This window comes from Artemia franciscana, unplaced genomic scaffold, assembly GCF_032884065.1.
Source record: "Artemia franciscana unplaced genomic scaffold, ASM3288406v1 PGA_scaffold_746, whole genome shotgun sequence".
Classification (NCBI taxonomy): domain Eukaryota; kingdom Metazoa; phylum Arthropoda; class Branchiopoda; order Anostraca; family Artemiidae; genus Artemia; species Artemia franciscana.
This window is the reverse complement of record NW_027062710.1, coordinates 30,170-48,126: the sequence shown is the minus strand read 5'-3', so window position 1 is coordinate 48,126 and position 17,957 is coordinate 30,170. Positions and strand designations below refer to the sequence as shown.

General features: G+C 34.7%; 1 protein-coding gene across 1 annotated transcript; it reads right to left on the bottom strand.

The window, feature by feature from the left end:
- Positions 1-4,623: 4,623 nt before the first annotated feature.
- LOC136042199 (uncharacterized) lies at positions 4,624-12,600 on the bottom strand (the record flags this gene model as incomplete). The annotated part of the gene is given in 4 exon segments (XM_065727130.1): positions 4,624-4,760; positions 6,482-6,620; positions 7,959-8,384; positions 12,514-12,600. Coding segments are annotated over 4 exon segments (786 nt in total), but the record flags the coding sequence as incomplete, so codon positions are not given.
- Between the last annotated feature and the right edge of the window lie 5,357 nt (positions 12,601-17,957).

Below are 17,957 nucleotides of genomic sequence, written 5' to 3'. Positions count from 1 at the left end.
ACTGTTAGAAGGAGATTTTAATTGATCAAACGATATAAGAACTGAACAAATGTTTAATATTTGCTATTGCGTTGTTGTTTTTAAGTGTTTTATTCAGTTATATGATCAAGCCTATTGTAAATCAATGCTTTGTTCCATTTATTGAAGTAATTTTTGGCAATTTCACTTATGTTTTTTATAGACTCCTAGATTTGAGGGAAATAAATAAATGGCAACTATGCTAACAGGGCCTGAATTCAAAATGGCTGAGTCACAAGAGAAACAAACTGTTTCCTTGTAAAAGATCGTGTAGCTCAGACACTTTTTTGTCCTTTTTAATGGCTTAAAATTTCTCACATAAAAACCACAAAGGAATTTAAAGTCAGAGTTGTTTGTCCCTCCAAAAATTGCATTCCTGTCTAGATCAGCAGCTCAAAGAAACAAAGCCAGGCCAGAGACCAGAATTAAAACACCGTTATCACGAATATGAAACGCAACATAAAAATTACTAACGTACCATTTAATGTCTGAACAAAGCATAAAACATCCTAAAACCCTCAAGAAATTCCCCTAAACACAAAAAATTCCCTCGAAGCATAGAGACAAGCAACAAATTATGACGGGGATATGTCTAAAAATGGCTTAATTTGTCAATTTTTTATACTAAACCATAAGGCCGAAATTTTAAACGAAATATTAAACATAAAATGCAGGTATTCATCTTCATACAACGTTACTTTTTTTCAAAATTATTACTCCAAAACAAATGCGAATAAAATTTAGGAGTTATTACACCCACTTCAAAATTTTATGGATAAAACTTTATGAGAATTAATTTTATATATATATATATATATATATATATATATATATATATATATATATATATATATATATATATATATATATATATATATATATATATATATATATATATATATATATATATATATATATATATATATATATATATATATATATATATATATATATATATATATATATATATATATATATATATATATATATATATATATATATATATATATATATATATATATATATATATATATATATATATATATATATATATATATATATATATATATATATATATATATATATATATATATATATATATATATATATATATATATATATATATATATATATATATATATATATATATATATATATATATATATATATATATATATATATATATATATCTAGCTGTTGGGGTGGCACGAAGCACCACCCCAACACCTAGTTGGTGGGGACGCTTCGCAACCCCCCCCCCAAGCCCCCCCCGCGCGCTTAAGTCGTTACGTGCCATATTAGTTAAGCGCCATTGTAGTTGTGTCCCTGAGTCCCACCTGTGAATATAGAAAGATATATATATATATATATATATATATGTTAATAACTACGTAAAACTTGCAAATATACAACATTCTTCGATGTCCCATTGTCTGTGCATATAAATAGATTGTCAGGTTTACCGACTCTTGAACATGCAACATAAAATTGTCCATGGGAAAAACAATCCGTATTCAGATCTATACCTGATTATTCTAAAGATTGCCTCCTTTATTTTTCAGTTTTTTTCCTTTTTTTACTTTTTTTTCTTTTTCAGTTTTATTTTTTATTATTAGTTTTTAGTTTTTTTTTTCTTTTTAGTTTTTTTTGTAGTTTTTACCTTTTTTTTAGTTTTTTTCTTTTTTTGTTTTTAGTTTTTTACCTTTTTTTATTTTTTTTAGTTTTTTAGCTTTTTTAGTTTTTAAGTATTTTTTTTTTTTAGTTTTTTTGTAGTTTTTACCTTTTTTAGTTTTTTTTTCTTTTGTATTAATGCACCAAACGACGTCATTTGAAAATATAAGCCATATTTTCTGGTTTTTGATAAAAAAAAAACGCTTAGAATCTGACGTAGCTCCAGTAAGCAAAGTCTTCAATGGATCTTGGGGTGCAGCCAGTTGAAGAAGTTTAACTTTTCCTGAGGCGCAACACATTCCCATTGTTTCACCATTAAATTTCAAGGCCTTGCAGTAGGGACAAATTTTAGACATAGTCCCGATTTGAACAAATCTACTATAATCATCGCCTGGGTTGTACCTGAATGCCATGCGATAATTTTAACGTTGCTCTTGTGATTCCTCGGCACGCTTTCTTTTGGCATTATCTCTTGAAGCCGCAAGCCTGTTTTCACGTTGCTCTTGTGATTCCTCGGCACGCTTTCTGTTCTTACTTCCTCTATCAGCCGCAAGCCTGTTTTCTTGCTGTTCTTGTGATTCCTCGGCACGCTTTCTTTTCTTACTTTCTCTATCAGCAGCAAGTTTTTTGGCATAGACTCTTTGAGCAGCTTCCTCGGCTGTTGCCATTGTAGGTTCTTCAATCATTTTACAATTAAACATTTTTCCGTCCACGATCTTCTTACAATTAAAAATTTGTCTTTGAACAAATTTCTTAAATACCTTTAATGACGTCATCGTCAAAACAAAGATGACGACAATTAACTTCATGACGACATGACGTCACTCGACACACACACACACACAGACAACTTATTTATATATATATAGATATATATACATATATATATATATATATATATATATATATATATATATATATATATATATATATATATTTATATATATATATATATATATATATATATATATATATATATATATATATATATGGGGTAACTCTTGAACATGCAACATATAATTGTCCATGGGAAAAACAATCCGTATTCAGATCTATACCTCATTATTCTAATGATGTGTCCCTGTGTCCCGGTCGTCATTTATATTCCCTGTGTCCCGGTCGTCATTTGTGTCCCGGTGTCCCAGTTTGTAATTTCTCTTTGAGTGTCCCAGTCGTCATTTATATTCCCGGTGTCCCGGGCGTCATTTGTGTCCTGGTCTGTAATTTCTATTCGAACAATCCCTGTGTCCCGGTCGTCATTTATATATCCCGCCTGTGCCCCCGGCGTCCCCGTTGTAGTTGTGTCCCGGTCGTCATTTATATTCCCTGTGTCCCGGTCGTGATTTGTGTCCGGGTGTCCCAGTCTGTAATTTCTCTTTGAGGTTCCCGGTCGTCATTTATATTCCCTGTGTCCCGAACGTCATTTGTGTCCCGGTATGTAATTTCATCAGTTGACAAACACGACGTCAGTCGACAAACAACGTCATGACGCATACAGCTCAATCCTTAAAATGACGTCAGTCGACACACAAACATGACGTCACTCGACACACACACACACACACACAGACAACTTATTTTTATATATATAGATAGATAGATATATATATATATATATATATATATATATATATATATATATATATATATATATATATATATATATACACATATATTATGTATATATTTATATATATATATATATATATATATATATATATATATATATATATATATATATATATATATATATATATATATATATATATATATATATATATATATATATATATATATATATATATATATATATATATATATATATATATATATATATATATATACATAATATATATATATATATATATATATATATATATATATATATATATATATATATATATATCTATAAATATATATATATATATATATATATATATATATATATATATATATATATATATATATATGTATATATACATATATATATATATATACATATATATATATATATATATATATATATATATATATATATATATATATATATATATATATATATATCTTTTAACAGCTTTTCTTATAGACAGCAGCTCTCTTGTAACAATCAGCCAATCTTGTAACAATGTAACAATTTGTAAAATATTGTTCCTTTTAGTAAGTAATTTGCAGAATAGGCAATAAGTAGACATAGGGGAATAGCTAGACTAATAGAGGATAGGAGTACGCACAGTCCAGGATTTACGTATAGGCTCGCTAGGCCCGGGCCAAGGGGCACAAAATGCCAACGGTCGCAAAAAAAACAACACTGAGCGATTTTTTTTCTTAACAAAAACTGGAATGAGGTGACTTATCGTCAAAGTGTCAGGTGCACTTTGCTGCTGCGCAGACTATGCACAGAAAAGTGATTTTAGAACAACAGAGGAATTCCGTAGCCACTTATATACTGTCAGGTGTCTCTTAAGAATGGCAGCTGAAAGCTCAGTATCACCTCTCCCTTGCATTAGTTTTGAATCATCTCTCATCAGTTGCCTTCTGATCAGGGCTTCCACTATCCCTGACTTTTTGGAGATTTTCCCGTAAATTTCTGTATCTCCCCGAAAAAAAAATGGCTTGGGCCTAGAGGGACCAAAGATTTAAATTCGGCCCGAGTAGATAATAGGAAAAATAGGTAGACTAATCTAGAGACTGCTGTGATATTGTCCAGGACTCAGAACTTGTAGCACTTACACCAAGAGAATTAATATTACACAATAAAGTAGATCATAAGGCATAAAAATGGGAAAATAGGTAATGGAAAATAGGTAGACTAATCTAAAGACTGCTCTGATATTGTCCAGGACTCAGAACTTGTAGCACTTACACCAAGAGAATTAATATTACACAATAAAGTAGATCATAAGGCATAAAAATGGGAGTAAAATAAATAATTACCTTCAAAGATGGACCAGTAGCAGACAGTTCAGCTGGAATTTTGGGAGATACTTTGGCCAGAGGTGAATCTCGCATCGTTTTCAGAAACTCTTTTGTGTATTTCTTTGCATCCCGTGGATTTACAGGACTCCTTTGACCTTAAAAAATACATGACAAAATATAGCTCCTTCAAATATCAAATAGTTCAAGGCAACAAACTGTAGTAAGGAGCGGCCCGGCTCAATAGTAACCAAAACTCTACAAAACGGAATTTTGATACTAATAGACACATCAAAAGAATCATATTTTTATGCTAATTTTAAATATACAAGTTTCATGAGAAATTGATGAGAAAATTTGCCTTATTTTGGAAAATAGGGGGAAATACCATTGTTTACATTTATTAATGATTATTGGGAAGTGAACAGACGTTTTCAGGGGAATTTTTTTCTGGTTGGGGGGGGGGGTCAAGGGGAGGGGGTTACGTGGGATCATCTTTCCACGGAGAATTTATCATGGGGGAAGAGAATTTCCATGAAGGGGGCGCAGGATTTTCTAGCAATATTAAAAAAAAAAACAGTGAAAAAATAAATATTTTTTCAACTGAAAGTAAGCAGCAACATTAAAACTTAAAACGAACAGAAATTATTATGCACATGAGGGGGTTCATCTCCTCCTAAATACCTCGCTCTTTACGCTAAAGTATTTTTAGTAATTTCAACTATTTATTCTACGGCCTTTGTGATTCAGGGGTCATTCTTATAGAATTGGGATAAAATTTAAGCTTTAGTGTAAAGAGTGAGGTATTGACGAGGGGGGCAAATCCCTCATATCTATATATATAAAAATAAGTTGTCTGTCTGTGGATCTGTGGATCAGGTGACGCCATGTTTCTGTGTCGGCTGACGTCATGAAATTAGTTGTCGTCATTTTTGCTTTGACGGTGACGTCATTAACGGTATTTAAGACATTTGTTCACGGAAAAATGTTTAATTGTAAAATGACTGAAGAACCTACAATGGGGACGCCGGGGGCACAGGCGGGATATATAAATGACGACCGGGACACAGGGATTGTTCGAATAGAAATTACAGACCGGGACACCGGGACACAAATGACGACCGGGACACCGGGAATATAAATGACGACCGGGACACAGGGACACATCATTAGAATAATGAGGTATAGATCTGAATACGGATTGTTTTTCCCATGGACAATTATATGTTGCATGTTAAAGAGTCAGTAAACCTGACAATCTATTTATATGCACAGACAATGGGACAGCGAAGAATGTTGTATATTCGCATGTTTTACGTAGTTAAAAACATATATTTATATCTATCTCTATTCACAGGTGGGACACAGGGACACAACTACAATGGCGCGTAACTAATATGGCGCGTAACGACTTACGCGCGCGAGGGGGCTTGGGGGGCGCGAAGCGCCCCACCAACTAGGTGTTGGGGTGGCGCGAAGCGCCACCCCAACAGCTAGTACGTAATAAAAATATACGAATATAGAAGTTCGTTACGAAAGTGATTTCGTAAGTTACGTATATTTATTACTAATAAAAACGTTCATAAAAAAAATTTAAAGTTCTAGTTGCGATTTTAAGTAACCAAAGAATTGGGGGGCAAGTAGGGGTTCTCCCCCACCACTTTTTTTTATCAAAATCGTCCGATCAAAACTATGAGAAAGCCATTTAGCCAATAAGCATTAATATTGAAATTTCGTTTTAATTATTCATGTGTACGTTTAATTTTTTTTATTGCTTAGCTGGGTAGAACATAATTACATAACTTTATGATTCTCTTAGTGTTGATTTCAATCTGACGTCATTTAAGGATTTAAGGCCATTTTAAGGCAAATTGCTTACGTTCTTCTTCAAAGTGTAATAATTCTCCACGATGCTCTTGCTTTTCCTGCCTTTTTCTTTCCTCGTTGCACACTTCTTGCGCCTGCTCAGCTTTATCTTTCTTCCTTTGCCTTTTCTTTTTTTCCTTTCTTTGCTCCACCTGCAATAGCAAAATAAAGGTGTTAGGCTCCTTTCAAGCAACATCATAAAAGAAGAAGAATTCGACCACAAAAAAATACCTCATTATTCTCTTCTAAAAAATTTTTCAGAGTATGACATGGTTCTAGTAAAAATTTGAAAACTTTACGCCATAATTTTTTCCAAAAACAGAAATCTGTAAGCTGCCAAATATAACCTTAAATTACGAGAAATTACAGCTTAAAACAATCTAAGCATTTTCCCATGTTTTTTCATTGTTGTTTAGTGAACACTGTTTTGTTTTTTGTAAAGAACAATGACTTACAAAAAAGTTGAAAATATTAGAAAAAACAAAGGAGGATAATCTTCAGCTAGTGAGGGAAACGCAAAAAATAAAGCAGATATCTCGGCCAAGACCTCCGCTAAACCACCCTCAATGCTAAAAAAAAAGAAAAATATATACAATTATATATACAAATATATACTATAAAAGGAAAAAACAAGCTTTTGAATTAACCAGTGTGGTCTGAAAACGTAATTAAAAAGGATGAAAATTTAAATTCAAGCTGAGTCTTACAGACTTTTACCTATACGGCCATCTATACTAAAACTATCTCATTCTGAATTAAATAAGCGACGGTGATATATAAACTTGTTGCATACACATCTCATAATTAGTGTTTCACTTTAAATGATACAGATATGAAATAATACAATATACACAGTGAAAACAGTGTTTATTTCGAAAACGTTGAATTCCAGAAACATCGATATTACAACAGATTTTCTAAATGTATTTATATTATATAGTTAGATGATCCTGATCCATTTTCAGCTCTTGGCTTGCAATGTATTGGCTGCATTGTATTGATGACGCAATTTGTTGATAAAATATTGAACCTCATTTGGGACTTCGAGGGTAGAAAGCATTTTATTGGGTGCATTGAAAATCAGGACTGGACAAATCTTATTTCTAGAGTGGGACATGATGCACTTGGAAATCAAAGAATGTTCCAAATTAACTTCACTAGTGAAATAGTGGCAGGAAGAGAGGTAGAATATTTCAAATGTTTGCTTCTATCCCCCTCCACCACAAAAAATGTAACAAATTTAAGGGTTCCACTTTTCCGTAGCTTTCATATAATCTGCCAGATTTGGCAGATGCATATCTTCCCCTACTCCAAACTAAATTCCCAATAAATTATGTTATATATAGATGCATGCTGGGGATCAAGTGAATAAACAAACGTTGTACCATTCTTATTTATGTTTAGATTTTTTTTTTCTATTTAAGAGGGTTTATGTCTTATAAACCCATCTAAGTCAATCCCTAGAAAACAGAGTAAATCTTTTAGCGTACCTTTTTCATTATTCTCCCAGCACTATAACCATCCATTTCTATATCCAATGAATCTAATCGCTTTGGCTGGTGCTTATTTGAACTCTGTTCTTGATTGACGATCCATGTTAGTACCTCAAAAGAACTACTAGAAGAAGATGATGATGGTCTCTCTAATGCTAGAGGCATTTCTTCAAAAAGTTGTTTGCTTTTATGATTTTCATCAAAATCAACTTGTTTAAGATCCATGTCAACAAAAGATGAAATCTGACCATCAGCCGATGTGGCCATAGTACCACCTGACGAAACAATTGTATTGCTGATTGAATCTGTTATTTCTTTTGTCGACGAATGAAGCGATATGTCAAAGGACGTTTCTCGAAGATGAGGAGGAAAAACATCTACTCGCACTGCCTCATTTGTTGACCAAACACATTCAGCAGTAGTCTAAAAAAGAGAACAGATCTTCCTTGGTAAAAACTTAATAATTATAGTAAATAAATTGATAAATAACATATAACAAATGTTATCCAATATTATAATAATATAATGAACAAAATATACAATATATATATATATATATATATATATATATATATATATATATATATATATATATATATATATACATAATTTTAATTAATAAAAAAAAACATGCCTTTGATCATACTACTAAATTACGAGATTTTTGTTTACGTTTTTTTCGTATAATTTACTAATTTTTTCGCTTTCTCAGTTTTTGACCGTCCCCCTGGAATACATATTTTCTAGTTTGCAAAACTTATTAAAGCCTTAGATCTTTTCAGGTTCATTGTTCCGATTCATCTAAAATGTGGTATTTATAAGTATCATAAAGAAAATTGCATAATTTCTGAGGCAGGGTTACGCCTAGAGTTTCTTGTTGATCAAGATATTTAGAATATGAATTCTTGAATTGAGAACCTATCAATATTTCGATTGAGAAATAGGAGAGAATCTCCAGTCTTCATAAAACAGTATACGCTGGGTTCACACGTTTTCACACGTATTGTTTGACTGGCTCTTTGCTCAAGAGACCCTACATTCAACCTTAGATCCTCCTGTGCCTCCAGAGGCGCTTAGGACATCCAAGAAGAGTCACCAGTAATTTCTCATCACCACTGCCACCCAGACATCCTCCCATTCAGGTTGGATTGAGGCATTGAGGTTCTTGAGGTTAGCCTGGTAGCTGCGTCGTAGCGTGTTTTTGGGGCGTCCTCTTCTTCTGGTACCACATGGCTGCCACTGCAGGACGACCTTCAGTAGTCAAGTTTCGGGCATGCGGATCACACGACAGAGGTATCTCCCCTTCCTATATTTGATCACTTTAGTTACCAGTGGCTGAAATGTCTTCTGTCATATAGTAGCGCTTGTTGCTTTTTGGGACCAGTGGATATTTAGAATGCGTTTTAAGCACATATTTTTGAACGCGGGGAGTTTCTTTTTAAGTATTTGATCTATGTGCCAAGTTTCAGAACCATAACAAAGCATCCTGAGGACGTTGCTGTTGAACAGCAACGTCAGTCAAAAATCAAGGTCAGTCAAAGTCAAGTCAGTCAGTCAGTCAAAAAACCTCAGTCAAAATTCAGTCAAAAATCAGCCTAAGTCGGAGAGAGTACTTCTGTCGGCGACAAATTTGAGACAGTTTCCTGAAAGATGCATTATCCTGTCCGATTCTTAGCTTGACTTCTCGCTGTAACGATCCTGAGTCGTGGATGGTACTTCCTAAGTACTTGAACTCTACGACTTGCTCTATCATCTGGTTATTGCATCGTAGGTCGAGTGGAGATCCAGTGTTTGCCATACTTTTTGTTTGTTGGCATTTATCTTAATGCCAAAAGGTTCGTATTCCCGTCGCTTGTCTTCACGCAGTATTCTGTGTCTTTGTAGAAAGCTTCAATTATTCAATTAAGCTTATCGGGTATACCGTAGTATTGGAGAACCATCCAAACCGTTTGGCAATCTACCGAGTCGAAAGCTTTCTCGAAGTCTATAAAGACCAAGTAAAGCTTATTGCGCCATTCATTTGCTTCTTCTAGCAGAATTCTAGGGGTAAATACAAGATCAGCGCATGATCGGTTTGGCTGGAATTCATGCTGCTCCTCTGGGAGGTGTTTGCTCAGCGCTGATTGGATTCTGATAAGGAGTATAGTCGCCAATAGTTTGCTAGGTATAGATACAAGGCTGATACCTGTCCAGTTTTCGCACTTTGCAGCGTCGTCTTTTTTGAATATTTTGACGAGAGTAATTTTTGTCCAATCCTTAGGAATTTCTTCTGTTCTCCAAATTATAGAGAAAAACATGGTCCATACAGTTATGCATGCAGCTACTGAGCCATTAATCATTTCAGCCACAATTTGGTCTTTCCCCTGGTCCCGGGTAGTATCTCCCCACCAGGGGGTACTTTAATATCGATGGCTATATTTAGAAATTACGTGTCTAGTATATCTGGATGATCCGCAGGTGGTGGTCTATTTAACAAATTTCCAAAATGGGTCACTCAGGCTTCGTTCACTTTATTAAGGTCAGTAAGAAGTCGTCCAAATTCATCTTTGACGGGTCCATCTGTCTTTGGACGTTAAAAGACTATCTTATTGGTGATGCAATACACTGACCAAAAGTTTCCCAGTCTAGCAGCTTCTTCAGTCTTCTGAGCTGTCTGTTCAAAGATACGGTGTTTATCAGCACGGACGCTCTTCTTTATAGCCTTATCAAGCATAGCATACCCTAGTTCAAGAGGGTATCTCGCATCAGGGGAAAGAGTGTTGAGAAGAGATTTCTTCTTGTCAGCCCTCTTCTCGATCAGATACCACGATTCGACAGAGATCCATTCATGCTTTGGTAACTTTTTCATACCAAGCGTTTTGTGGGCAGTATCATTGTATTCTTTTCTGATAGCAGTCCAAGCTGTATCTGAACTTTCATCTCGCAGTAGGCCCAGGGTTTCATATCTGTTGGTCAGTTTTAAGACAAACTGTGACAGGTCACTCAGTTTTTGCATTCGTAGGACTGTTGCCTAGCTGTCCTCACCTTTCTTGGGGCTGACAACTTTAGTCTGATTTTTACCACCATCAGGCTAAGGTCAGAGAAGATATAATCACCTCTAAACGCACGCATATCCCATAGCGACGTCTAATACTTCTTACCAATAAGAAAGTGGTCGATCTGGTATTTTGTGTGTCCATTAGGTGAAATCCAGGAGTTTTTATTTTTAAACAAGAATCTTTGTATAAAAATAAAAGACAAATCAGATAACAATTTGAGTTTTAAACAGTTGCCGCAGTTGCATTTTAGTCCCGTTTTCAGAAAATAAAATTACTTTTTGAAATTGTATAATTTAAGGTGTCAAATCAGGAGAAATATTAACTTTAAGTTGTATTAATATATTTTCTATCTCTTTAAAATAAATTGCGGAATTGCAGTTTTTAAGAATAAGCTGACGTTTTGGACTGAGTCCATTGGTGAACAAAGACTCGATATATTCCAAATTGACAAATTAAAAATAAATTAATTAGTTCTTTTCAGTGCAGATTTTGATCAGTCTTAAAGCATGCAAAACCTCCAGTTAAATGTAACACATTTGGAATCCCCTCTATTACATAACGATCTAGGCCTTTTTTAGTCTTAAATGTAGCCTATATTAACAAATCCTTAGTCCAGAAAATCTGGACAGTCTTAATTTAAATTTACAAATTGTTTTTATTTTAATCAAGCACTGACACACAAGACTGACTTGGGTATAAATAGCATATATATAGGCACCCAGGGATTTTCTTGCCTGAAAAAAAAAGATCTAGATAGGGCACGAGTTTGAGATAAGTCGGTTAGAGCCAAAATTTTGGGGAAAAATCATGTGACGTCAGTGACGACGAAAAACTGAGTGATTTTATGTTTACATATATTTTAACAGCATAATTTAAATCATTTTTTCTCTAGGAGTGGTCGTATCTATTTTAGTATCCATGAGGAATGCAAAATTATAAGATGGTAAAAGACACACAAGACACAATAAAGAAGAAGCAGTGGAACAAGCAACGACAAAAATCACTCTGAACAGCTAGAGAAAAAGGCATCGAACAAAAAGCAGCGAAGATCACACTGATTTGCAAACGAAAATACTACACAACGTAATCTGTGGTTAGAAATGCAAAATTACAATAAATTCAAGAAAGATGATGCTTAGCGCGTCAAAGACTATGATCGATAAACGAAAAGGATGAATTAATTTTTAGCGTCAGTGACACGTTTAAAATTACAAAGATGACACATGACTATGAACAGCTAAAGAAAAGGACATAGAACAAGAACCAGCAGCAAATACCATTGAACTGCAAACGGAAATGTGACTTAAAACTAAAGATAACACAATAATTATGCTACTACATAATTTAGATAGTTAACAAATTACAATAGAATAAAAAACAGCGGAAAGGCCTGCAGAATCGTCATCGGAATATCACAAAAACAGTGTTAAAAAGTAAAAAATTGGAAAAATTTATAATTTGCCAATTATTAAAAAGGGTTCGCAAATTAATAATTGGCAGAAAAAGTAGCCTACCTCTAAATCTTTTTCTATGGCAAGGATTTCAACATTAATTGATGTTCCATCTGCTGTAGGTTGATTTCTAATCGAACTATCCATCCTTAACTTTAAGAAGAAATAGTAAAAAGAACAAAAAATTACACAATGAACAAACTGAGCCCCTGAAAAAGAACTCTAAAATTTGAAGGAATTATTCAAAGAAAAAAAAATCAAATTAAAACTATCTGTGCAGAGAAGCAGCAATATTTATAGAAATGAATCAAATTTAAAAGATAAAATGTCCAAAGAAAAAACAAGTCCCACTTGAGAATACTGCAAATACTGTTGAATAAGGGCGCACTCTTATCTTTATAAAAAAAAAGCTAAGATTTTGCAATTAGAATAGATGTGGAGCCTTAGAAAGTGTTGTAAAAACCTGCATAACACAAGCAACGCTAGCTTTGGCTGAAAAATCTTTGTAAAAAAAAAAGAAGAAAAAATGGGCATGTTTAGCTTGGTTGTTCGAGACTTGGCTAGGTCAAAAATTTTAGCAATCATTCCCAGGGATAAAGGGATTGCAAATTTTCACAGAAGAGGGAAGAAAGCTGTAGAGGACCCAATAAGAGGGCAACAATAGAGCATTTCAGTTACTGGTTTGAAACTTACACCCACAAGTGCCAGGGTTTGCAGATGGGTTGAAGTAGAAAACCATCCAGGCGTAATTTGTCTCGAATGTCTATTTGCCTTGAAAGTTTCTGAATTATACTATAGGTTGAAAGCAATTCTTGTTTTTGAAGGAGGGGGGTTAAGGGGCCACAAAATGACCTGTAAACAGTTTGAATCTGGTCATTTGAAGACGCCCTAAAGACCCCAAGCCACGAAGACACTCATATAAAGCCAGGCTGGACATACTCCCTCCCCCCACAAAAAATTAAAAAACTGCTGGAAACCAGTATTTTCATAATCAACCTGAAATGTATATCCCTAAGTCCCTAGAACTAGAGCATGCTAACACAAAACAAAGTGGAAGGAACAAATGTTTCCTGGTGGAATCTGCAACCGCCAACCCCACACACCCTGAAACTTCCTAGCAATGCTCATAAGATCTGTCTTACCTTTTAACCTCTGTGCTGTTAGGCATGTGAATGAAATATTTTATGCTGTAAATGAACAGTTGATTTTTGAAGAAGGGGAAGTAACTAACGATTTTAGAAAACCCTAATTACACGACTGTATAAGAAAGGTAATAAGAGTGAGTGTAGTAATTTTCGATGCATTAGCCCGTTCCTGTAGGTAGCAAATATGATACTTTTTCAACAGAGATTTGCTTTAAGAGAAGAACAGTGTACTTTTAGAAAGGGTAGAGGGTGTTTCCACGAAATTTTAACTCTTAGGTTAATAATCAAGAAGTGCCTAAGTTATCGAGCACCTTTGGTGCTCTGTTTCATATATCGTGAGCAATTGTTTGATTCTGTTGATAAAAAAGCTTTAGCGAAGGTCTTATACTTGTATGGTAAGCCAGACAAACAAATTAAAGTGATTTGTGCAGTGTACAAGGATAACATTGCTGCAGTTAAGGTAGGAAATGAGGTTAGCAGCTGGTTTAGTATTAAATCAGGAGTTTAGCAGGGTTCTGCTCTATCTCCCATTATATGGATCGTTTGATGGACCTTGTCTGAAGGACCACAAGAAAAGCAATGAGGGGACACGGAATCAAATGGGGAGGAAAAACTTTCCTGGACTTAGATTATGGTGATGATTTAAGCATCCGAGATGAAAGTGTACGCAAAATGAATGAACCTTCAGAGGTTTTGCTACTTCAGGGTGCTAGAATAGGTTTGAAAATTAATATTCAGAAGACTAACTCACTGAGGCTAGGAATAAGTGAAAATCGAAATGTGATGTTGGGTAAGGAAAACATTGTGTCGGGTAGATAGCTTCACTTACGTTGATAGTATTATTAGTAAAGATGGTGTGAGCAGTGAAGATTTTAAAAATAAAATAGCTGAGGTTCAGGGTGTTTTTCATAGTTAAAGAAAGTTTGGAAGAATAGGAAGATAAGTATGGAAACCAAAATTAGAATATTTTAAGCTACAGTGATGACAGAGGTCAAATATAGTTCAGGGGACAAACTCATTTTTTCGTGTCCGAGGCCGCCGTTTAGAGAGGGCACAAGGGTCGCACCTTGAGCTGGCACTCACGCAGTTGTCCTATCCGATGATGAATATTTATCCATACACCTAGTAGACATTGGATTGAAAACCAGATGGCTGAGGGTGTGCATTGGGGACTCCCTCGAGGTCATGCTGTGTTCCGATTCTGAAAATGCTTTGTCGCTTAAAATCACGGTTGAAGAATCCCCATCCATAGGGGCTATGAGTGTGGATGAGGAGTTGCTGAGAAGTGACTGTGAATTCTCGTCAGCATGCATATGCTCCCAGAGCCTGGAGCCAGAAATGGCGGAGGGCTAAGAAATTATGAGGCTAAGACAAGCGGATACAAAACAAATTGGTGCTCTCACACAGAATAGAGCAAGCCTGAATTGGGGATAGCGCCAGTAGCAATGACAACTGGGAGAAGCCCAAGCACAGAAAGAAACCCAGCCAAAGGGAGAAAAGGGAAGCCAGAGGGCTTGGGGCAGGTGGTCTGTACCCTCCATGGACCAACTCCCCCTCAAGATAAATTATTAGGAATATTTTATTCCCCCTCAAGATAAATTATTAGGAATATTTTTTGCTATGATTGTTTATTTAAAATCTGTTTGTATTGGGTCTCATTTATTCTTTAATAGTAATTTCTAGTCATCTACCTAATACCTAAACCAGGGAAAGTAGACTACTCAAACCCTGGTCAAACCGAATGATTACACTAACCTCCTTTCAATTGAAAGTGATGGAAAAACTGATTTGTTGGATTTTAATAAGTAATCCAGACACAATATCTAACAAAATATCTAAAAAGTGAACAGGATTTATGACAGGAGGCTCTAACAACACTGCAGTTCACCAATTGGTGTGGCGGATAGATCAAGCCTTAGAAAGAGCAATTAATAATGCTACTTTTGAATCCACAGAAATGGCCATTGAGGAAGTAAGATTAGATAGATCTATTCCGAAATCCAATTTCTATTTGCTTAGAAATAGGAGGGTAATCTCCTCAAACATGTGGAACCAGGCCATGAACAGCCTGCTAAATTTATGAAAATAGCAATCTGTATATAGTCAGGCATATGTGAATGACCTACTATCCTTTCTGAGAGGAAAATATCTAAGGACAATGTTTGAATTAGGACAGCACATGCTGGACAACATCCAAATATGTTCTTAGAATCATAAACTGTGCTTATCACCTCAAAAGAGTGAAGTAGTATTATCCACAAAAAAAGAGGAAATTGCAAGCTACATTTACTCTAAAAATATATGATCACCCATTATGCCTGAAAAAGCAGTTGAAATACCTGGGCTAATGATTGAGCTGGAAAAAACATTGTCTTGAAAAGGCAAGGAAACCCCAGCTTCCCTAATTCAATGCCATCAAACAGTGGGAAAGAACTGGAGCTTTACTTCCAATAAGATCATGTATTTATTATAGGACAGTAATTGGACCTATTCTGTCATATGGAATAGGTGTTTGGGTCAATTCGACTCGAATTTGCAAGCCGCACAACCCCCTTAATAAGGATGCAAAGGCTAGTATGCCTAATAATTACAAGAGCATATCATGAAACCACAACAGCATCCATATAGTTTATACTGTGACTTCAGCCCATAGACAATATTCTAGAGGAAGAAGCAGTTGAAAGTGCTGTCAGACTACACAAGAACTGTCAATGAACCCAAAGCTGTCTTGGCTAAGTGGTTGGCGCGCTTGTGTGAGAATTCTTTGTCCAAGGGCATAGGTTCAATTCCATTTGTGATCAATTATAAGGTTGGGGATGGGGTCAGCTCAGCCAAAGTTGATCCAGCTCTAAATGGGTACCTGGAAAAAATTGAGGAAGGTAAGCAGGAGGGATGTGCGGAAAAAAAAGATGGTTGGCCCCAGCCCCCCATTACACTTCCTGGCTGAAGGGCCATGAAATTGGGGTTAGCACTGCATGTTTGGACCTTAAGGGTCTAGTACCATCTTACTTATGAGCCCAAAGACAGCATATTCAGAATAGGAAGAGTATAGGACATGTTGGCACCTGTAGCTTGTTCTTTCACTGCAAGGAGCTGCAAGTGCCCAAAGATAAAACTATCCCGACAATAAAAACAGAGAGGCAATTGGCAGCAGGTGACAGGCTTCTCTACTCTACATAGTACTACATACAAACATATAAACTACATACACATACATACAAACATACTAATTTTAGCAAGGAAAAATCTCTTAACTGCAGACTTGAAGGAAGCCAGATGACTCAAATTTCTTGTTTCAATTGGAATAATATCCAATACAGAGGCAGCGAAATTTCAAATTACAAAAGAAGCTCTAACCGTATTTATAAATGGGCGTACCAGATTTGATGCCCCTCATGTATCATGGCTATGGACATCACCATTAATGGAAAAAAATCGAAAGAAGAGGGAAGGGTATTATTCATAAATTTAGATGTAAAAATACTAATTTGGTAATCTCTCGTTTTTGAAATATCAAAAGTTGATTTTAGTGTAAAGTTCATTAATATTATGAGTAAACAAAGTTTTAGCAACAAAAGTTTAACAGCTACATTTGAATTTTTCTATAGCTGGACACAAAATTACTAGCCCATACAGAGCGCCCATAGCAAATGTATGAGAAAAAAATAGTGTAAAAATATAAAAAAAATAATATGGCAAAAAAGAAAACAATTTACTAGGATACTAGGTTTTTAACTCCAAGAAGCACACCAGGACATTTGGACAACTTTCAAGCTATAATATTTGGATGGGTTTTCCATGATAGATTTACTTCAATCATAAAACCCAAATATTTAGTAACCTTTACTCTTTTTATTTGATTTCTATTTAATATCAATTCTAAATTATTTTCAATTCAAGAGATTCGAGAGAGAAAAATGTAATTAATTTTAGTATATTTTAATGTCAAAAGATTGGAATCTGCCCAATCACAAACCTCATATCATTTTATCAAAAAGTAGATCAACTGATGGAGCTACGTGTAAAAGGGTATCGTCTACAAAAAGGATTATACCAGCCTCTGACAAATTATACTTAATCCCATCTATAAAAATTAAAAAAAGAAGACGACCTAGTATAGAACCTGGGGTATTCTGCAAGTAATGAAATTAGCCAAAGAAGTAAAACACCCATTCACTACAATTTGCTTTTGGTCACTTAAATAAGATTCAAACCGAGCCAAACTCTTTCTAGTCACACTGACTTTTTCCAGCTTAAGTAATAACTGTTTATGGTAAAGCAAGTCAAAAGCCTTCTTCAAATCCAAGAATAAAGCAGCTGGAATCAGTCCTGCTTCAAACAACGTCTTTATCCAGTCAACCA